This window comes from Ambystoma mexicanum, chromosome 1p (assembly GCF_040938575.1).
Source record: "Ambystoma mexicanum isolate Mex_15411 chromosome 1p, UKY_AmexF1_1, whole genome shotgun sequence".
NCBI lineage: Eukaryota > Metazoa > Chordata > Amphibia > Caudata > Ambystomatidae > Ambystoma > Ambystoma mexicanum.
The window spans coordinates 296,673,737-296,697,102 of record NC_090921.1 but is presented as its reverse complement, the minus strand read 5'-3'; the positions used below and the strand labels follow the sequence as shown (position 1 = coordinate 296,697,102).

The following is a 23,366-nucleotide window of genomic DNA, read 5'->3' as shown; positions in this document are numbered from 1 at the left end:
TAAAAGGATATTTGTACTGCGCACTATCACCACCGGAGTGGTCCCCTGCACTCTAGTAAGGCAGCTGTCAGGGGAGAGGAAAGGTCTAGAAGCATTTATCAGTTTAGATGTGTGGCAACAGAGGAGGCGATTGCATTCACTTGGCGGGTCATATAGAGGGTAGCAAATAGGTGGATTCCTAGGGTCTTTACTGACGTAGAGATGGGGATCATGCTGCCACACATTTTGAAGGCTGTGTATTGGTGATTTAGCTTGTTGAGCACTTTGGGAAATCCAATCAAGAGGATTTCCACTTGAACTCCATTTAGGCACAGGTGGTTGGCGCCCATTCAGAACTGGATGGTAGAGTAGGCGTAGTCAAGGGTGTTTGAGTCATCTGTGTAATTGCCAGAGAAGGGTAGGAGAATTTGTGTATTGTCGGCATAGTTGGTATATGCTATGCAGAGGGAATCGAGGAAGTCAAAGAGGGGTCTAGTAAAAATTTTGTAAAGTGTGGGTGATATACAAGATCCTTGGGGAACTCTGTAGCGGATAGGTGCTGGTGGGGCAATGACATTGCCGGCAAACACTTTCATGACCGTTGCCTCTAAAAAGGAGGTGATCCACGCTGTGGCTTCTCTGGAGAAGTTGGCCCGAGTTGGTGACATAGGATTTTGTGATCTACTAGATCAAACGCTGCTGACAAATTGAGGAGGAGTAGGAGGGCTGGCTTCCCCATGTCTCAGAGTTCATCTATCTGATTTTTTAGGTCGAGAAGCACAGATTCTGTACCACAGCCTGGGCGGAAGCCGGATTCCTAGAATGCGATTAGTTTCCAGGTAATTTTGGATCTGTAGGTAGACTGCTCCATCTATGATTTTGAGAAGGAAGGGGCGGTGGTGATGGGCTGGTAGTTATTGGGGGCTGTAGGGATTTTTTAGGAGAGGGCGAAACCAGGCTTCTTTGAGTCTAGTGGGCACTATACATGTGGCAAAGGAGGCATTGATGAAGGTGGCGATGAGGGGTACTAGGGCTTTGGCGTAGTCCTTGATGATGGTGGCTGGGCATACATCACTTTTGTACTTGGATGGTTTCAGGCTTTTTAGGATGGCAAGGAAGTCTGGTTCTGTAACTGGCTGGAAGCGAAATTGTGGGAAGTTTGGGATGGGAGAGGTGAGAGTTGCCTGGGGCGGGGGGCATGGTTAGTTGAGCATGGATTTTTTTTATTGTGTCCAGTTTATTGTTCATGGCATTTTGGATATTTAGGCACCAGGTTTTGTCCTTGATGATGGTGGAGGGAGGGGTGGAGGTGTCGAGCTCTCGGAGGATGGTGAAGATCTCCTTTAAGTCTGATTTTGCATTGGCTATTCAGAGGTTGAATGTGGTAGATATAGCAGGGATGATGGTCCGTTTTTAGGTTTTGGAAGCTATGACGAACTCTAGTTTGCTGGCATCCAAGTTTCTTTTTTCCAGCATGTTTCTGCTGATCGCTTTTGGTCTCTGAGATTTTGTAGGTAAGGGTATACCATGAGTTCAATTGTCTCACAGGTTTGGCCTTTCATTGGGTTATGGGGGCAGCATAGTCTATTGCTGATGTTAAGATGTGGTGTAGGATTCTGTGAGAAACCTGAAGGTGTCTCTATGACTAGTCCCCGGGTATCTGTCATTCAGGTGGCCAGGAGACAGCCATTGGTATTTGATACAGTTCCTGGGGGTAGAACTGTGAGGGAGGATCACATGGTTGTGGGGTCCTCGGGGAGTGGAAGTGGGACACCGACATGTGAGACGCGGGATCCCCCTTTTTATAACCCCTTTACTCAAACACTTTACACCCCCCTTTTTCCAACACAAACTATTTGCACAACTCGAAAGATGACGGACAAACACCAGAGCTGTTTAGCCGACATGTCCCAACACAACGGTCAGGCAAAGTCAGACAATTGACCAGAATTACACACACCTGATGGCCCTTTCCCTTCCCCACAGGGATAAAAGGTGGAGCACGAGAGCACATAAAAAACATGGCAGACCGCACAGCAAGAGAGCTATCCATGCCCGGCAGTTCAAGAGGAGGAGAAAGGCGGCAAGGAACGAAGGGGCGACAAGGAGAGAAGCAACCTTGCCTTTCCCAACCATTGCCCGCGAAACCTCTGTGGAAGGAATCTTAAGACGGTAAACAAAATAGCCAGCGTGTGTTGCATCAGATGTCAACGGTACACGGAGCATGCCTAACTGATAAGCAGGTCAGAGAGAGACACCTGCAACCGTGGTACCATCCTTGACTCCAGATACGAGGAAAGCCAAGCAGTTCATCACAGCCGGTGAGTCGAGGAGAAAACCGATAAAGAAATCGTACTGTGTTGAATGAAAAGTCACAAAGTGGCAAATCAAGAAAAGTTCAAAGAACTGTCAACACTGAGGGAAAACCAGCTGCAAAGTGGTCTGGCACCACCTGGGCGCTCACTGGTTGATCCCGCATTTGTTTAAACTTCCAAAACCAGAAGGCCTTGGGAGAGCTATGAGGAAAAGATCAAAGTGGTCATGCAGGGGTCCAGCAAAACCCCCTGTACAGTCAAAAGTCTTTGACCTGCATGTAATTGGAAAGATAAGGGAGATGAATCCCGTGTAGTGAGTTCAAGAGAAAGAACTGTATGAAATATAAAGTTGGCAAGAGTGAAACCGGAGGAGGGATGCAAATGGAAAGGGGCGAAGACTGAAGTCCCAATGCACAGTGGGTTGAGAAAAGTAGACCCGACCGAGGGATGTCCACAGTGAACTGTTTAAGATTAGTGAGTGCCAAGAAGTTGATTTGACACAAGCCGTAGTGAACCTGACTGAGGGAGCCAACCATTGCTAGAAGGGTCTTTCTGAGCCCGGAAGAGGGGGATCCAGGGGTGAAAAGCCATCACCACACCGACACATGAAGTACAACAGACACATCTTTTGAATACAAGCCAGGGTGACCCGAATGAGGTAGGCTGATATTCGAAAGGGACCTGAGCCCGGAAGAGGGTGACCCAGGGGTGAAGAATTATCCCCCCCACTCCCCAAGTACAAACCGGAAGGAACTTTTGTTTATTATTTTGAGCCCATCAGGCCCTCGAAAGCACGAAACATAACTACTGAAGGTCCTGATATTGCTAAGAACTTTTTGTGGATCAGATCCCAGAAGAGCGAGATCCAGGGGTGAAAAGCCATCCCCCAATGTACATGCAGAAAGGGACTTTTGTTTATTATTTTGGATACATCAGGTCCTCAGAGGAAAGAGACTTTTTGTCGAAAAGAGACGTAATCACCGGAGGCCCTGAAAGCTGAGAGCGGTACTGTTGACTCATGCTGGGAAAGCCTTATTTGTGCACAGCTCTTTCTTTCTTTCTTGCGAACATTATCCCACACTCGTTTTATATTTAGCATAAGGATTGGCCTTAGGTTTTTCTTAGTATAGGCCCTTTTATTTGACAAGACGCCACTAGGAATGCCTTATTGTTATTTGATGGTTGTAGCTTGCTCCCATCTCACCCTTAAACTGTGATCACTTGTGTCTGTCTTTACTGTTGCCACCACGAGTTCCTTAAAATTCCAATGTTAGTATGGGCAGCAGTGGCATAATGTGGTCTTTAGTGAGCTAATGTGAGCTGCAGGTTAAGGATGGAGGTAGGAGTAATGGGTTTTTTTTGTGGTGAGAGATGGTAAAGGTAATGATGTGCTGGTCTGTCAAGTTCCATGGCGAGTTAGATTCAATGGTGATCAGGCAATTAAGGGCTGCAATCCAGTCCAGGGTGCAGCCCTTTCAGTGGGTAGGATCATTAATCAGTTGTCTGAATGTCAGTGCTTTCAGGGAGTTGAATAAGGAAGTGGCCTGGAGGGATCGTTGAGGTCACCGAGGATGATGATTTGAATAGTGGTCTTGATATTGTCACCAAGGATATAGATAATCTTTTCTTCAAAGGTGAGTGTAGGGCCTTGTGGGCGGTAGATGTGGATAGTGGTGGTGCTGATGAGAAAGGTGGCGAGTCTTTGTGAGAGGAGATGTCAATTTTTCTCTAGAGAGGTGTGAAAGGTTCTTGTGGAGAGGGAGTCTTTGGACAGTACGTATACTACAATTTCTTTGTACAAAGCTACAGCCCTCTCTCCCTCTTAAGCTAACCCTGGCTGCACTGTCAACCCCACAAACTGTTCTCAGGTGGTACAGCCTTATACCAAGAGTGGATTTATGTACTGCCTCGGATGTATGGTTTGCTGAAGCCCTTAGTTGAAGTTTAGAAAAGGTGTCCTAACAGCCCTGACGTAACAAGCGGCATGCAAAGATGCAGAGGGGATTAGATTCCCAACTGCACTGTACTTCTCCCCCGCAAACCTCGAGGGTGGTGAAATGTTTCCAAAGGCAGCTGGTGCTCGAGATAAATTATCGTAGATGAGGAATCTGTGAGAGGAAAGAATCCATTAGAAAAATAATTTGCAAATCCTGCTATCTTGCCAAACGCACAGATCTAAGGCCCTGGACCGGCATGCTTTCTTGCCACTGTGACACTGGCGTAACAGGGGCCCCCGCAGCCCCTGTGGTGCGGGGGCCTCCACGGTGTGGGGGGCTCCATTAGCACATATACTGGGAAGTGGCCCCACTTAAATTCATAAACAATTTTGAAATTCTTTTGAAATTCACTCTGCATTCATAAACAACATTTCTGTAACAGAAATCATTTCTTTATGAAGGCAGAGTGACTACAAATAGTGACTACAAATAAAAACTTTATTTTTGAAGTCCGAGAGCCCCCGCTGCCCCATGACATGGAAGACCCTAGGCTGGAGGCCTCCATGTCATGGGGTGGGGAGGAGCCCTATGCCTTCAATAAGAAATAGTTTGTTTTTGAAGTCACTCAGCCATCATAAAGAAATTATTTTGGTTATGGTTCGGTCCTTAACTGAAATAATTTCTTTTTTTTTTAAACTTTGGTTTTATTGGCATTTTGAAACTTTAACAAACCGGGCTGAATAACCCATTAGGTACACAAGGCGATTAACTGTCCCGTTCAACCCTTAACCCCCCCCCTACACTCCACCCCCCTCCCGGCAGTACCCCTCCCCCCGCAATCCAGCACTAACTTCAAACAAAGAGACAATGAGCGGCTTTATCCTCCCCTGTGTTCAGGAGATGCTGTGGTAGGTGACCATTCTTTCCGACTGTGGTCGATGGTGCCGTTCCCCCGGTCGTGGGCTTTCAGGGCGGGCCCAACTGGGCTCCAAGTCCTCCTCCCCTCCCTCGGTGCGGGCCACTGTCTCAAGTCAGTGAACGTCCCATCCCCAAGATTGTTGCACCCCATACCAATGTGCCATGAAAGGCCCTGAGTCGTTGTTCACCATAGCTGTGAGTTTGTCCATCAAGAACATATTCTTTACTTTCTTTAGCCAATCCTCCTTGGAGGGGAGTTCAGGGCTCTTCCACTTCTGTGCCAGGGCCACCCTCCCCGCCCGCAGCATTGTTTCCATCATCCTTGGATATCTATATATTTCCAAGTCTTCCGGGGGTACCCCCAACAACATTGACAAAGGGTCCTGGGGGAGAGGTTCGTCCGACACCTCCGCGATCCCGGACCGTACTTTGCCCCAGAAGACCTGAACTTTCGGGCAAAGCCACCACATGTGCTTCCTGGATCCCCGCTGGCCACAACCCCTCGGGCACATTGGAGTAACGCCCGGGAACATTTTGGATAATTTTACTGGGTCCCTATGCCACCCCTGCAAAATCTTGAAATTGTGTTCCATGTCTGCGGTGAACAGGTTCCCATGAAAAGCGATTTTGAAAATTCTCGACCAGGTGTCTTCTGAGATGACCTCTCCCACCAAATCGTCCCAGAACGAGCGGAAACCCCTTCTCCCGGGGAGATTGAAAGTGTTCAAGATTTTATACATGTTCGACACCGCGCCCTTTCTCGAGGTCGCTGTATCTAAGAACTTTTCAAAGGGGGTCAGCTGCCTCCTCAGGTTTTGGCCCCATGATTGGTCACATAATATGCCCTTGAGGCGGAGGTATTCGAAAATAGTGAGGGATCCCCGGCTGAGGGCCTCCCTCAGGTCCTCGTATGGGAGAAACTCTCCCTCCCTGAACATCTGCCCAGCCCATTCCATCCCCATGTCGGACCGGGTCTGGGAATTCCGAAACCCCCTCCCGCCCAAGTCAAGTGGGAGCCCCCAAAGGGAGGACATCGGGGACGGCCATGAAGTGAGGTAGGATGTCTGTGGGCCCTCCCTCCAGATTTCCTAAAGGACTCCCAGGGTCGGGTGCCCTCTTAACTTCCCCGGAATGGATTTGCGTGGGGCCCACAGGAGATCCCTAACCTTCAGGGGGGTGGGCGTCCATGTCCTCTAGGTAAGACCAGTATGTCCCCATCCCCTCTTTCATGTGTTCCAAGAGTACCCTCAATTGTGCAGCCCGGAAGTACAGGCGGAAATCAGGGAGCCCAAATCCCCCCTCCTCCCTCGGCAACGTCAGGGTCGCTTTCCCTATCCTTGGGGTTTTCCCCTGCCATATAAATTCTTGGACTGCATTTTGTAGGACCCTGAAGGTCTGCTCTGGGATGATGGTGGGGAGCGCTGTGAACAGGTACAAAAGCCTGGGCAGGACATTCATCTTGACCGCTGTCATCCGGCCGTACCAGGACAGGATCATCTTGTCCCATCTCCTCAGGTCCGACCCGATCCCAGCGATTATGGGGTCGTAGTTAGTAGAGGCTAATTTTGATAGGTCCCTAGTTAGCAGGACTCCCAGATATCGGATGGAGGTCTTTCCCACCGCAATTCCCTCGAACCTGTCCAGGGGGTCCAGCTCGAGGTCTCGCACTTTCATTGGGAGCAGGACCGATTTGGCTGTGTTGATTCTCAGGCCGGAGAAGCGGCCAAATGTGGCCACCAGGGACAAAAAAGGGGGGAGCGAGGTGGCCGGGTCCACCACATAGGCAAGGATGTCGTCTGCAAAGAGGGAGAGCTTGAACTCCACGTCGCCTCTGCTAATCCCCCTGATGCCCGCATGCGCTCTGATCGCTATAGCTAACGGTTCTATCGTTAGGACATATATCAAGGGGGAGAGGGGACAACCCTGCCTGGTCCCTCGCAAAAGTGCGAAGGACTCGGTCAACCTCCCATTCACCTGGACCCTCGCTGTGGGGGCTCTATAGAGTGCCGATACCCAGCTCCTAATGTGGGACCCAAAGCCCATTTTCTTGAGGAGGAGTTCCATGTATCTCCACTCCACCCTGTCGAAAGCTTTTTCGGAGTCCAAAGAAAGGACGCATGCGTCCAGGTCAGATTCCTGTGCGTAGTGGAGCAGATCTATCGTTTTACGGATATTGTCCGACCCCTGTCTCCCTCTTATGAAGCCCACCTGGTCCCCATGAACCAACCTCGGCATTATCCCCTCCATCCGCCTCCCCACCACCTTGGCCAAAATCTTGACGTCCGTGTTCAATAATGATATTGGGCGGTACGAGGAGCACTCTGCTGGGTCTTTCCCCTCCTTGGGCAGTACTGCTATAATGGCTCCCATCATGGAGTCGGGGAGAGTGCCTCCCTTGAGGACAGAATTGAAGACCCTCGCCAGGTGCGGGGCCAAGCTGGAGCGGAACCTCTTGTAGAAGTACACTGTATAGCCATCCTCCCCCGGGGAGGTTCCCACCTTCATCCCACTTATCACTTTGTCTATCTCCTCCTCGGTGACCGGACCCTCTAACCCCTCCGACATCTCTTTTGTTAGGGCCGGGACTTGTATGGACTCCAGGAAGCCTTCTATCTGGGCATCGCCCTCGTCATATTCCGAGGTATATAATTTCTCATAGTAGTGGCGGAAGGCCTCTCCTATGTGGGGGGCGTCATAGCCTATCGTCCCCTGGGCGTCCTTCACTGCATTGACCGTTCTACTTCTTTGGACCTCCCTTAGTTTCCAGGCTAGGATACTATCTGCCTTATCCCCTTTGTCATAGTATTTCTGCCTCACCATCTGGAGGCTCCTCTCCGTCCTGTGCAGGAGGAGGTTTTTAAGCTGGAGTCTGTAATCCTCCAGGGCAGTGACCTGGTCACGCTCCAGTGGCCGATCCGGAAGTCCGCCGGGCCGGTGCTGCGCTATTTTATCGCTTAGGGTCTTTTCCAGGGTCTCCCTTTCTCTTTTCTTCTGGGCTCCTATTTTGATGAGCACACCTCGTAGGGTTGCCTTAAATGCATCCCACAGTATGTGTATGCCAACTTCCCCGTTGTCGTTCAAGTCAAAGAACTCCGTGATGGCATCTAGCACTTCCTGCGCAATGACCTCGTCTTTGAGAAGGGAGTCATTACATTTCCAGCGGCCTCTGCGTTCCGCGTGCCAACCCTCGGCTATGGTGACGCGGGCCATGTCATGATCTGTCCAGGGGACCGGGTCCACACTGTAGCCCGAGACGTGTGGGCGAAGCGTTTCGTCCACCAGGATATAATCGATTCTAGAGAATGAGGTATGGATGGCCGAATAGTAAGTGAACGAGGGGACGTCCGACCTGGGGAATGGAATCGTGTCGACCAGGCCCAGCTCAGCGTTGACCCTCCGGAAGCAGCGTGCCATGGCCTCGTCCACCGGTCTGACGTTCGGAGGGCCAAGTCGCTTCCTATCAAAGGCCGGGTCTAGGACCATGTTGAAGTCCCCCCCTACCACTATTTTGCCTTGGACAAAGAGTTTGAGCCTGTCCCTTACTTCCTCCCAGAACTGGGCTTGGCCTTCATTTGTGCCGTATATAACTACGAGGGTCAAGGGGGCCCCCTGTAAAGAACCCCTCACCATTAGGCAACGTCCCTCGGGGTCCTTCAGGGACGCCTCTTGTTCAAAGCCTACGCCCCCTGCTAGCAGAATTGCCACTCCCCTCTTCTTTGACTTATGTGATGCACAAAAGATGTCGCCAATCCCTCCTCCCCTCATCTTGGGTTCCTTCCCCCGGGCCCAATGTGTCTCCTGCAGGAAAAGCAGGTCTAGCTTAGCTCTTCTGAACTCCCTGCAAACCAGGGACCTCTTTGTGGGGGTATTCAGACCTCGCACATTCAAGGTGCCCACCCCAAAAGGGCCGGCAAGCCATCAGCCATTACCTATGTTACTCTCCCGGCTGGCCACCCAAGTCATGCCTAAAACCCTGTTTCGCTTCATTTGTCTCGCTTCTGGATTGCTTGGATTCCCCCTACCCCCTTCCCCCGGGGCCCTAAAACTGGTCCCAAACAACCCCTCCTCCCCCTCCCTGAAAAAACATCCCCCACCAACTTGAAAGGACCCCCTACCCGACGTCCAGCCAGTAAGTTCCGCCATCACTGGCATGTGGCCGGACCACCAGCCTGACCTCCCCTGGCTAGGCCCGCTGAACAATGCTCATCTCCTTGAGCCCCCCTTTCCCCCCCCCCCGACCTCTTCCCCGTCGGTTGCCCGCTGTGTACTTGCTGTTCCAGGGGGTAGAGTCGTCACTAGGACCTCACGTGCTTCCACGCCTGTCCTACAGCTTGTCAGGGCTCCCCTGCCGTCAGCCCTCCGAGTCCATTTGTTCTCCTTCCTGGGCGGGAGGTGGAGTATTCAGTTTCTTGTATTTTCGTGAGGCTGTTTTCCTTCTCCTGGGTCCCGACTGACCCGGCCCCCCCCGGCCAGAGCCTCCGGGCCGATTGGGCTTCTTCGGGGGGCTGGGTCCACCACGTAATCGTGTATGGCACCTCTAATGTCCTCTTCTGTGATTAACGTAGTACGTTGGCCCATATATTCGAAGGACAGGGAGAAAGGATACCCCCACCTGTAGCGGACCCCCTTCTCTTTGATTAGCTGCGTCAGGGGACGGCACATTCTGCGCTTTGCCAAGGTGTAGGCGGAAAGGTCCTGAAAAATGGTGACCTGGGCATTGTTGTAGGTGATCACCCCTGCCTTCCTCGCTTCTTCCAAAACCTTGTTTTTTTCCGTATAGTAGTGGAACCGGGTTAGGACAGATCGGGGGTTCCCGGCCCTGCCCCCTGCTCTAGGCACCCTGTCGAACGTGGGTTCTGTGGTCATCTCCTCCGCGAACAGAAGGGTGATAATGTCTTTCACGACTCGGGTTAGGTCTCTCTCTGTCTCCCCCTCCGTTTCCGGGATCCCGAAAAATCTTAAGTTATTCCTCCTTTCCCTGTTTTCGAAGTCATCAAACTGTCTGGCCTTTTCCTCGTCCCTCTTCTCCAAGGCCGAGAGCCTCATATCAAATTGAACCTCCTGTGCCGTTGACGAGGACTGGTTGGTTTCTACCCGTTGCAGCCTCTCCTCCACTTTGTCCACCCTCTGTTCCATTTTTTCGAATTTTTGGGCGATATCTGATCGCATTTCCCTAATTTCCTGGAGGATGGAGGCAAAGCCCCTCTCCATCGCCGTCGAGGGCTCCGACATGCTTCCCGGGTGGGTCGGGTCACTGGGGTCCGTGTGGTTGCTGGTGCGATTCTTATACCTAAACGCAGCGATTCTAGCCCGTTCATGCGATCCCCCTCAGTGCCCCCCTTGGGGTCCGCCGCTAGTCCAGATCCCCCACGTCTTGGTGCGGTCTCATGGGGGGTGGGAGGCTGCCCCCGTCGTGTTCCAGCCTCTGTTTGCTGTATGGGGGGAGAGTCAGGCGGACACACGCCCCAGGATTGTCCCCGGGGGCCACCACCTGTTTAGGCCTGGTCTCTGTCCCTCCGGCCTCGCTGGGTTCCTTTGTTGGGCTGGTGGGAGATATCCCCTCTCCCCGGCGTGTATCGCGCTGTGCGGCCAGGCCAGGCCAGGACCCCACTAGGTCTGTGATGGCTGGAGTGGGGTGTGCTGCGGGGGTTGCCTTGGCCACCGCCAATCCCGGGTGTGCTCCCCTTGTCCTGCGATTGTCTCCTGGGGGCCCAAGGGGGGCAACGTTTCCAGGCCCCGGATGCTGGGCCCGGGCCGCCGACTGGTGCGGGAGCCAAGGCTGGGGGTCCGGTTCCCCTCTCGGGGGATATTGCCCGTGGTGGGCCCGAAGAATGAAGCGTGCGCCGGCGGGAGGGGCCGTTCCTGCCCGACCGGCTCTTTGCCTTTCCGGGCCGCTTCCCGCCGCCGAGGTCTGGCAGGGGCGGGCCCGGGCCGATCCTCCGAGGCGGACCGCCGGAGCCCGTCCGTGGGTGGACTGGCCCGCGATCCGCTTTGCTGCCGTGGGCCCCTTACCTCCTCCGCCCGGTGTTGGCGTCGGCTCCGTCAGCCCACTCCTCCTGGATCTGCGGGGCGCTGCACTCCGGCTGGCGGCCGGGCTCCTCAGCTGGGCTCTGTCCGTCTGCAGGCCTCTCCCCGTCCTTGCGTACTCGGCCGCGACTCCAGCACGGCCCGAACTCTGGTTTTCGGGGGGCGGTGAGGTCCGCTCCTTCGACCCGAAGTCTCGCGAGGGGGTCACCCGCCGATGGCCAGGTAGCTGTTTCGCCAGGTGGGTCCGGGGGGGGGGGCTCAATCCCTCTAGAAGGCCCTGTCCTGGCGGGAGCTCGGCACTAGGCAGCCATTGCCACTGCGCCCCCTGGTGGTCTTCTGAAATAATTTCTTAATGTAGTTATAGTGACTTAAAAAAAGAAACAATGGGGCTCATTCTGACCATGCCGTTCTGGAAACAGCGGTGCTGGTAAGTTTACAGGCACTGTTGTTTCCGGACTGGCATTTTACAGTTCTGCCTGGTAGGGCTACTGTACCCGACACGTCTGACCCTGCCAGGCACAGCAGCCACGGTAGGCAGACCAGTCACGGAAGCACCGGCACCGTTAACAACAGTGCAGGTGCTTCCGTGTCCCCATTCCCGTGGAGTCTGGGGATGAACAAAATTACTGGCACCTGATTTCCCAGCCGCCGGACATGAAATAGCACAGTGGCACCGGGAAGTCGGGCGCTAGTAATTTTTTACGGGTCCGGCGGCAACCCGTCGGTAGCACCGGCACGGTTACCGCTGGACCCGTAATGAGCCTCAATTTCTTTTTGAAGTAATAGGGCTCCCCTCAACTCCATGACGTGTGTGTGTGTGTGTGTGGGGGGGGGTCTATGGTGAAAGGGTGCACACTCAAATGTATAGCTGGCTGCCTGTGTGAATATATGGTGAAAGGGTGCAGACTTAAATGTATGGATGACTGGGTGTGTATATGGTGAATGGTGTGTGTGCTTGTGTACAGGGGCACAACAAAACCTTAATTTCGGGGGGGCGGGGCTAACCCTTCAAATGTTGGGAGAGATGCTAACTTCACAGGCCGTGGGGAGGGGGAAACTTATTTGTGGGAGCATCCAAATTATTTACGCATTTTAATGAGACTATTCTAGTGCAGATTCAATGTTACAAGCAGTTAACTCTCAAGTCTCCTGTTCCCTCTCTACCCTTCCAATCACTCCCCTGGCATGCAAGTACTAAACCCACATCACAATTGTAATTGCCTAAACAATGTGGCATTTGAATGCAGGTACTAACAGTGAAATGCTTTACGTTGGTAATTGCTGGGTTCTTGTTAACAGCAAAAACCAGGTGCCGTTTAAGATCTGTGTCCTGTTCGGTCCGGCAACTGCTCTAAAGGTTAGCCAGGTTGAGTCAATATAGCCCAAAATGTCAGGGGGGTAGTGCTGAAGCCCAGTCAACTCAATGGTGTTGCGCTACTACTTGTGTTTAATGCCTTGCTTACTCCTAGCCCTATTCTTCCTCGTCCCAGTACTTATGTATGAGGCAGTACTTGTGTGTGAGGCACTCTGCCTCATACACAAGTACTGGGAAGAGGTAGAGGTACATGGAGGTAATGCCTGATTTAGCTACCTGTAATCTTCATCACTCCTAGTCTCACTGTTCCTCATCCCAGTACTTACCTATGAGACAAGGAGCCTCATACGTAAGCTCTGGGACAAGGAAGAGGGACGTGGAGGTACTTCTGGGCAAAGGAGCGGATTGTGGAGGTTGGGGTAGTGGGTGGGAGGGAGAGGGGATGTGTGGGGGGGTGATTGTGTGATAAATCATAATGGTTGTCCATGTCCAGGCTAAGCAGGCATGATATGTGGTATTAGTGGTTAGAGAGGCATTTTGATACAGCCAGTCTAGTCATTCCTCAGTTTGGTATGACTTTCTTTTAACTGGACATTTCTGATAAAGCAGTCCTGCTAACTTTAATTACATGGATAGACTGGCATTTGGGTGCTGCCAGTCTAGCCATTTCTTACTGCGGCATTGTATATTTTTCTGGGCATCTGTGATAAAATGATATGATATGATACAAGTCATTTATAACGCACCTGTACACAAGTGTACACAAGGGAGGGATGATAGAGGGAGGACAAGACAAACGATCTCACTAGGCCTTGTGTCATTGCGAGAACGAGAAGTGCAAGGGGAAAGGGAGGGGGGAAGTGCAAGTGAGAGGGGAGGGGAAAACAGGGCAGCAATGCTCTGAGTAAGAGCAGCCAGGGCAGAGTGGCTATTGGTTGTGCAAGGAGAACAGGGGACTGCAGGGTTACAGTTACAGCCCTTAAGTGCATGGTAGGCCCGGAGGCAGTTCAAAGGTGACCAATCAAGAAAGAGCCTGGACTCAGAGGGACTCTGAGGGTAGCCAAGCAGCCAGTGGGTACAGCAGACAGGTAGGTCAGCAGGGGGCGGGGGGGGAGAGAGAAAGCAGCAGAGAAGAGGAAAGTTTTGAGCTGCTTCCGAAACTTCAGGTTGTCAGCCTCAAGTTTGAGAGGGCCAGGGAGGCCATTTCAGAGGGAGGCACCAGCAGAGGAGAGAGGTCTACCCCCACTCTCTGCCTGGAGAAATGTCTAAGCCTTAGATAGTTGGAGGTAGCTGAGTGAAGGGCTAGAGAAAGAAGGTATTTTGGAAGAGAGCGTTGGATTTAGATTGGGCCCTGGCCCCAGAAAGCCTTGTGGACAATGCAAAGGTTCTTGAACTTGACGCTTGCAGCCAGTGGAGAGATTTCAGGGCTGGAGAAATACAATCCCAGGGCTTGAGGCCAAGGGTAAGTCTTGCAGTCCTGTTCTGGATTAATTGCAGATGACGGAGACGAGGGCCCAAGGCGGTCTTCTATAGTGAGAGAGGAAACGCAGAGGCAAGGGTCCCAATGAGAAGGATCTCCGTCTTACTGGCATTAAGGCAGAGATCGTTGGAGGCGCACCAATCCTGAATCGTGGATATACAGTCAGGAATGAGCAAGAGAGGAGAGGAGGCTGAGAGGAGCCTGAAGGAAAGCTGAGTCATCCGCATAACACTGAAAGTTGATCCGTGATGCCCAGGTTCTCACAGAGTCGATTGATCAGGATGGAGACGTTGACCCTGTCGAAAGCAGATGAAGGATGAGAACAGAAGGAATGCTGGAATCAAGGTTAGAGAGCAGCACAGGTGTTAAGGAGAGCAGTTTGCATGCCTCTGGCAGCTCTTAAGCCAGACTGATGGTCATGGAGACAACCAACAGATTCAGAGTGGAGAGTAAGCTGGGAGATGGCAAGCTTTTCCAAGAGTTTGCTCAGGAAAGGGGTGATGGGGATTGAGCGATTGTTTTGTCGGGCAGGTAGGATCAGCAGACATCTTCTTGAGGAGTGGGTGCACAAGGGAGTGCTTAAAGGGAGAGGGGAACATTGCAGTGGCGAAAGAGTGATTACAGAAATCGGCCAAGGCTGTCAATATGGGCTTTGGTGGTTCTGGAGGAGCAGCGGAGCACCTGTTTGGACGACACTTTCATAGATCAGACTTGTCAAGAAACCTTGTCAGGTGTTGTCAGAGAGAAAGAGGAAAAAGGAGGAGGAGATGTATAGATGGCCAAAAGGGGCCGAGAGAGGAAGAGGAGATGGAGGACAGGATGTCCTGAGATTTAGCAGAGAGGTGAGAGGCCAGAGATGTACAAGAGGGACTGGGAGGGAACAGGAGAGGTATATACCACAACAGGATTGACCAGTTCCTTGCAGATTTTAAAGAGTTTGACTGTGTTGTTAGAGGCCGCAGAGACACATGCTTTAATGTGTGCTCTCTTCTCGATGAGGGTTATTGCTTCGACTGGCATTTTGCTGCAACCAGTCTAGGTATGTCTAAAAGTGGCCTGGCATGCTTTACGATAATGTTATTACGTGTTTACACTGGTCTACATTGTTTGTGCAGCCAGGTGGACAGGTTTTCATTGTGGCATGGCATTCTTAATAGCAAAGCATTAATGTTCCTGTGCACTGTTGGTGACTTGCATGTATTGGATTGTGTAACCCTACAAAACAATTGCAAACACTCTGGCTTTATAGCCAATTTATCTCAGAGTGTGCTGTATATTGCATTAAGACGCATATATATATCTTTCTCCTAGTTCAGTGTGCAGCATATCCCTTCAGCAGCACGTTCATGTGTATTGCACAAGCATGACAATCTAGGCCGGCCCAGAGTGTGGCGCGACCCGTGATTTGTTGCCGGGTTGGGGGGCCCCCTCAGCATGGCTCGCAGTGGGGCCCCCCCACATTTTGTGTTACGCCACTCCACTGTGATTGAGAATCTGATCTATACTTGGTGTGGTGGTCGTAGATGCAGCTGGTGTTTTGTATTGCACAAGAGATACCAATACCCCTAAAGATTGACTTGGTGAATAAGTGAAAGACAAGTCTTATCCTGTACATATCTGTATTTTGTATCATGCTTTCTCTTCAATGAAATGAGGCCTTTCCAATATTTTCTTGTCTCTTTCCGAAGGTCTTCTGTAAGGGTATACATGTTCTGTCCAACTTGGGATGAAGAACAGTGGCAGATAGCCCCAGTCTCTGCAGGCGTAGGATCTGGGATAGTGAGCATTAAGAATTCCTTCTCTGCCTCGCTTGACCTCATCCACCCTAAAACGATAGTTATGGCCCCCGCCACTCCTCACTATAAGTAAAAAAGACATTACTGCGGAAAAGTTACTACCACATCTCCTCCCTACTCTTAACAATCTAGTTAACAATACAGACCCCACCTTACTAGTGGAAGTCTTTAATAGCACCATGATAAAGGCATTAGACACTATTGCACCTGTCAAAATCCGCAAAGGTAGACCGACATCTCAACTTAATACCTGGCTCACACCACAATTGAAACTAAGGACTCAAAAAAGAAAGTTGCGATTAATCTGGCGCCACTCGCCTACTGAGGAGATCAAAGTTAAGCTAACCAACCACTGTAAACTGTACAAAAAGGAAATAATTAGCACAAAAAAGAACACATTTAACGACAGAATTTCCAAGGCAAAATCGGACACTAAGGAATTATTCTCTATCCTTCGTGAAATGGCATCACCAATACCACAGGTTGATAATACCCCTAAGGATAAGCCTTGGTGCACCAACATACAAAATGCCCTATCGAATAAAATCACTTCCCTCCAAATTAAAATAGGCAAAAAGAAAGCCTCCCTGCTCCTACTGGCTGAGTCTTTGCCTCAGCAGCAACTACCTCTAAACTCACACAATAGCACCTCTTCAACCTTCAGCTTCAAGAAAATATCCATCACTGAAACAGAAAAAATCATACTCTCACTTAAACCTTCCAACTGCAAAGGAGATAATTGCCCAGCCCAAATTATAAAGGACACAGCCAGAGACTTAGCCCCTTTCATCTCGAAGCTCATTGATGCCTCCTTTAAGACGAACCTTGTGCCCAATAATCTTAAACAATCTTGGGTGCTACCATTGCTTAAAAAACAAACTCTAGACCCTTCTATACCGGCTAATTATAGACCCATTACCACAGTCCCCTTCTTACTTAAAATCATTGACAGAGTATCCTACCTACAAATACAGGACTACCTAGAAGCCAATAACGCCCCCTTCATGGCACAGAAACAGCCTTGATTGACCTCAAGACCCAAATTGACGAGTTGAAGCACAATCGGAAATCAGCTATACTACTCCTCCTTGACCTATCGGCAGCCTTCGACTTGGTGGATCATGCAGTCTTATGCAACAATCTTAGGTCAGCTGCCCATTTCTCAAGTGATGCTATAACCTGGGTGCAATCCTTCCTAGTGAACCGTACAATGAGTCTCTTCTCCCCTTTAGCAGCCGCTGACCCCACACAAGTCTCCTGTGGTGTTCCTCAGGGATCATGCGTATCTCCCACCATGTAGAACATCTTTACTAAGCCCTTGTTTGACAAGTTGGACAGATTGGGTGTCACCTACACTAACTACGCAGATGACACCCAGATCATCATCCCTCTTTCGGGCAACTTCTTGGAAAACTCGGCCTTGGTAAATAAGATATACCTCCTCATTCAGGCATGGATGGCATCCCATGGCCTTTGCCTGAACGACGATAAAACAGAGTTACTGATCTTAGGCTCAGAGACGGCCATTAAAAAACTCAATCCTAGTTACGCTTCATTCAATATTGATAATAATGTCATCAAAGTGATGCCTGCAATTAAAACCCTCATCTTCTATCTTGACTCTGCACTCACCTTCAAGAAGCAATTTAACTCACTAGCCTCATCTACAGCATACACTTGCAAATTGATCCAAGCCTGCAGACGATTTCTCTCTGAAACTAGCCGAATTACTCTAGCCGAGGCACTTATATTATCAAGACTGGATTACTGCAACACATTATACGCGGATCCAATAAGTATATTATTGATAAAATGCAAAGACTCCAAAACAATGCCCTTAGAGCAGCTCTAAATATTCCAACCAGAGAGCATATCTCTGCATTTAGAAGAGATGTCCACTGGCTTAAAATCAAGGACAGGATCTCCCTTAAAACACTCTCTCACGTCCAAATGTCTCAATAACATAGCGCCACCCTACCTTGTAGAAAGAATAAACAAGAGAACCTCTGACCGACCCACGAGATTGTCCAACGCTTACACCTTAGAGGTTCCCAGATTCAAACGGACCACAGCTGGCGTCTCTAGCCTCCCGGTTATAGCCGCCCAATCTTGGAATGGACTCCCCCTAGATCTTATAACTGACCAACCTTACTATAGATTTAGACGGAAAGCCCTCACCTGGCTATGGACTAATGATGCCTAACCTTGACCTCCCTACCTCCTAATTGATCCCTCGCTGAACCTACTCCTGACTGCACGCTCCTTACTGCTAGGCTTGACCATTTCAACCGTATATGCTCTATGGTATCACTTTACTGTATCTTGGGTACATCTATTGGGACCACTGGTATCATTGTAAACTATGTGGCAGTATCAATGTTTTATGATTGTATATAACTATGTTTATCACGCTATGTATGTACATACCTACTCTGTAACTAAGCTTCTTAAGTATCTTTGTAATGCTTGCGCCCAGCTACCTGAGGGTTTTGGTTTGCACTTTATCAAATAAACAAACACACACAACCCGAACCATGTGTTCATGGAAAATCTATGTGAGGATCTGGAGAACCTTGGATTCCTTGGGCTTGAAACCGACATCAACACGGGGTCGGGGAGAAGAGGCAATTGTGCCAACACGAGAAGGGGCACAACCTGCTTACACCATACGATATGCCAGTGAATATTTGAAGTTTCTTTATGTGTTGCATTTATTACCCTTTGTTTGTCAGCAAGTGTGTCACAATTGACTAACTGCCGAACAGTACAAACTCCAGACATAAGCTTTGAAAGCACCATGATGGGTGTGCGAGCAAACCATGACACAATAAGCTAAGCTGCCTCTTCCTGTTGTACAATCTGAAGGAAACAGAAAGCTGGTATGGGAGGCCATGAAAACAAAGGCATCTGACTTACTCTGCTTTTATAGCCCATGAATGTCTAGAAATATTCTGTGCATCTGCCCGGGCATATTTTGATTTGCACTATGCATAAGTGTATCAGTCCCATGTCTATCGGAGACAAAATCACAAATAGATGGAGGAAATGTGGTGAGATGTAAGAGTGGTAAACAAAAATAAGTAATGAGGCGCTGCAATTGATGAAATGTGCCACTGGGGATCTAGTGAAAAACAAAGGCCAGCAAGAATGGGAGAAACCACAAAGGATGGGAGGGCTAAGCATGTGTACAGGGAAAGCAGCAGTAACCTCAAAGAATGCCATCTTACATGGGCCACAGTGTAACAAGGCTCTTACAGTGCAAAGCAAATTTAGAACAATAACTTGGGTTTGGTTGAAGTGGAAATGTTAAAATCCAATTGACAAGTGATGGCCTCTCCCAAAATCACAACTCTCACCAGCACATGCCATTCAAATCTTTACTGGGAAGATGCAAAAAATCATCCTGCAGATACAAGTAGAAAATGTTGGAATTCTTAGTCAAAGGCACATTTCCTAGAAACAAAACCAACAAAAAAACACAACCAACTTCTATACATATTTACATTACAATCGATTTATAAATATGCCTGAAAGCAGGCAGCAGATTAAAAAAAGTGCCTGGAGGAATAGCTCAGGAGGGGAATCTTTGTTATCACTTTCTTTTTTTTATATAGATATAAAAATACATAGGATCAGTAGGATGACAAACTGTGTAAGAAATAATTTAGACAACAAACTTGCTTTTAAACCTGAATAATGGTTACAGAAAAAAAGACAGTTGTGTTACCCTGGGTGGACGGCAAGCAAGGGTGCAGTACCACACCCCTCTTTTTGGAGACTTCCTGTGATGCAGAAGCGGCTGCGAGGTTGGGGGCGCACATTCAGTTTTCCTGAGTTTAAAGCCTGTGGGTCTTTTATTGTTTTAACTCTAATATTGGTGTGATGTGTAACCTACCATCTTGTTTTTTTTAAAATAGCACTTAATGCACATAAATACACAGTAAAATTAAATACAGATTATTAACATATCCTGAATATTTCCTGCGAGTGGTGGGGCTCCAGGGGAGCTTATACAAAGGGCCAGAGATTGCATGGTTACCTAGAGTCCTATGTATTGAAGGCACAGAATGATATAGTGGCACAGCAAAGTCTTCACTATTGCCAAACCAATGGGGCCCTGATCTGCCCACAGCTACTGGATGAGGCATGGCTCCCAGCCAAAGAACAAGCTCTGCACCTTGCTTCTTAGTAGGATTTTTAAATGTATCACACGCGAAAGCCAGGCTGCAGCTGAGGTAACGATTGAGACTTGTGAAAGACTGAATGCGCGTGTGTGTATATATATATATATATATATATATCACACACACACACACTTCTGCTGAGTAGTCCAGTTTGAAGTGCTCTGACTTAAGACTTGGGCTTTTCAAAAAACCAGCACTGGTTGGGGAAAGAAGGAACCTTGGGATTCAGGGAATTATCACCTTAAAAGAACAAATGTCCCATAGCAGCTTCTACATCAAGCTATGTCTACATTTGCCACTGAGACCTTAGGAAAAAGAATAGACGGCCATGCTGCAGGTTGACTGTGAAATGTCACACACCCATCCTACGTGGCACCTAACTGCTGTCAGGGCTCTAGGAATCAGCACGGAAGAGGGTAAACGGACAAGGCTTTCCTTGGAAGGGTTATGAAGGCCTTATGAGGTAAAGAGGGCTGTGCGACTGGCTACAATAATGCACTTACACCAAGGCACAGTCCGAAGACTCCTTAAAGACGCACAATAATAATGCTATGGCAAAGTAGTGATTCCCTCACTAGGCAGCACATCTGACGTCTGACACTCTCTCTCTCTCTCTCTCTCTCTCTCTCTCTCTCTCTCTCTCTCTCTCTCTCTCTCTCTCTCTCTCAGGAATGCAGTCCCATGGTAGCAACTGGTTCTCAGCTTGATAAGGTGTCCACAAAGGCCCAGAGCCAGGCAGTGCAGCAGGAGCAAGAGAGCAGTAGGTTCTTCAGCCTTCATCTGCTGCCTCAGTACCTGGAGGGATCTGGTTTGCAATCTGGACAAGTGAGTAAGGTTTTACACAGGGGAGCACAAGAGCAGGTAATGCTGGGTGCTGATAAAATACCAAGGACCATTTATGTACACCTGAAATTTAACTGAAGCCTGTTATTCTCTACAGTGATAGCTGCAAATAAACCTTTTCAGGTTAATGTGGGCGAGTGATAACAGTGAGATAAAGTAAACTAGGCCTAGCAGCTTGGAGCCCTTCAAACAGACATGGTGGCCCACACAGAGCAGTTTTGGGAATTGTGGCACGCTGTTCTACGAGATATGGCCTAGACTTGGCATCAGAAAACGCTGCATCTATGGGACATGAATATAACAGGGCTTAACAGGGGTCTACTTGATACAAACCTAGCTGGGCTTCACAGCAGATCAAATGACACAAATCAGATCATGTTTCAGCGGAAGCAAAACTACAGGCACTAGACTGAGGTCTATGTGACACAGAGCAACGTGGCTTTAGTAGGGGACTACAGGAAAATAACCACACTGAGCTTTGCAGGTAATGTATGACAGGAGGCAGGCAAGAAATTAGATCTGCATTATCTCTAATCATACAGCACATGCTTGTGCTCCTAATGCTCTCTGTATTTTCTCATATATCGGGTACTTGAAACAAAACATCTCAGTGTCAGTCCATATGCTCTGAATGGACTCATACACAACTGCTCAAGCTATTCCCGGTGCAGTGCTGCACAAGACTGCTCAATCAATTCTAGAGGAAGCGAAGGCAGGGTGCAGAGTTTCAGCAGCTGCACCTAGTCATAACTGCCTATTCCAGGTATCCATTTGAAGGAGTAGGGGCTCCCCCCTCCATGATCATCCCAAAACAGCTCCAAGTATGCCACGGGCAGTGCTCTCCAAGCCACACACATCCAAGACTCCATCCTGTGGTGGAGGGGCTACTGCTAAAATGCCCATCCCTGACATGTGTGTGTCTATTCCCTGTCAGGACTAGACCATGAAGTATTCCAGTGGGCAGCGCTACAGCTGCATCACCCATCTCTAGCCAGAATGGCACAGTCTATTCCAAGAGATTGGTCTTTATTTGTGATAGCTATCCTAAGAATGCTCAAACTATCCCAGGTGCAGTGTACTTGCTGCCATGCGAATTCTAGGCTGCACCATATATTCCAGATAGATGGGCTAGTGCTGGCATGTTCATCCTGGACTGCTATGCATTTTCTAGGAGGCAGAGCCGTCCCTGCCATACACACTCACGATTATGTTTTACTGTTTCACCTATCCATGATTGCTCAATCCAGGGAAAAGCTCTTGCGGCCACTACTACCCACAAAAACTTGATTGAGTCCATGGGCAGTGAACCCACTGCTAGGGCACTGCATGTTCTTCCAAACACCCACGCAGCTGGTTGGGAGATGACCACGTGATCTGTCAAAAGAGCAAGAGGCGCCACTTCTTTTACCAGAGCAGGACTTCCAGGGGGACGTTTCCTAATCAATGAGAACAGGTACAGTTATATACATATATAAATATATATGTATGCTTTTGTTAAGTTTATATAGATATATATATATATATATATATATAAATAAATTTAAGGAGCTATAGATTTTCCCAAAATCATACAAAGAACGCCATTAAAGGGGAGCATGTACGTCTGGCTCTTCCCTTCCGCTCTCCCCTTCCCTTTAAGAGATTGAATGAGTGGGCCTACAGGGCAATGAGCCTCTGATTGGGGGACATAGCCTTCTGCCTGTCAAAGACTTGCATACGGTTATCAGCCTGCATCCCAAAAGCTTGCTAGTGTTTCACTGCTGTATTGGATCACACTCTGTCGGTCCAAAGACGGGGCATCATCCGAAGTTGGAGCATTTAGTGTCCGCAACATATCCTCCAGAATTTCCTTAAAATTCATGTCCTGATGTGTCACGTCATCTTCCTCTTGCTGTTGCACCACCAGGTCCTGAGGCATAGTCAATGGTTCATGTTGACGCTGTAGGGGGAAGGCCATGTGCTCCAAAAGGTTCTGTGATTGGCTCTTATACGGCTGCAAGAAGTTGTATGAGGGGAGCAGCTCAGTCTGTGGTGCATGAAGCATGGCAGCCTCTGGCAGAAATTGGGGCTCAGCCTTCCTTACCAAATCCGGCATGCACTCTATTGGGGGGCTGTACGTTAAGTCTAGCACCTCATCCTGCTGCAGAAAATGTCGGGGGAAGAGTGCTCCTTGAGCTGGCTGTGTCAGGTCCACTGGCTGTGGCTGAAAAAGGTGTGGGGGAATCAGAGGATATGGTGGAGGCCTCGTCTTCTCCTTGGCAAGGGCTGCCTCCTGGCGCCTGCGTTTAACATTGGCATCCATGCGCTTCAGCTCATCCAGCACTTTGTTCACACAGCTCTCTGGAATTTTGATACCTGGAAAAAAATACCACAGGAATTGTTAAATACACAATCAGAGTGAAAACAACACTGAAAGAGGGGAACATGAGAAAGCTCAGAGGAATTCAAGAAGGAACAAACACAGAGGCAAGGAGAAGACACCAGATTGCAACAGAGACCAAAACAGAGGAACACCATAGGCAGCAACGAGGAGCACAATAGAGACATATAAGGAAGCATAAAGGATAACAGC

The 23,366-nt window shown here is 49.3% G+C and overlaps 1 protein-coding gene across 6 annotated transcripts in view; it reads right to left on the bottom strand.

The window, feature by feature from the left end:
- Nucleotides 1–19,130: 19,130 nt before the first annotated feature.
- SBNO2 (strawberry notch homolog 2) overlaps nucleotides 19,131–23,366 on the bottom strand; it is a 1,228,831-nt gene continuing 1,224,595 nt past the window's right edge. For all 6 annotated transcript variants that reach the window (XM_069647284.1, XM_069647292.1, XM_069647268.1 and 3 more), the window contains one exon: nucleotides 19,131–23,149. In XM_069647284.1, the coding sequence (XP_069503385.1) occupies nucleotides 22,518–23,149 (632 nt within the window). In that variant the 3' untranslated portion in view covers nucleotides 19,131–22,517. The remainder of the gene's footprint in view (nucleotides 23,150–23,366) is intronic.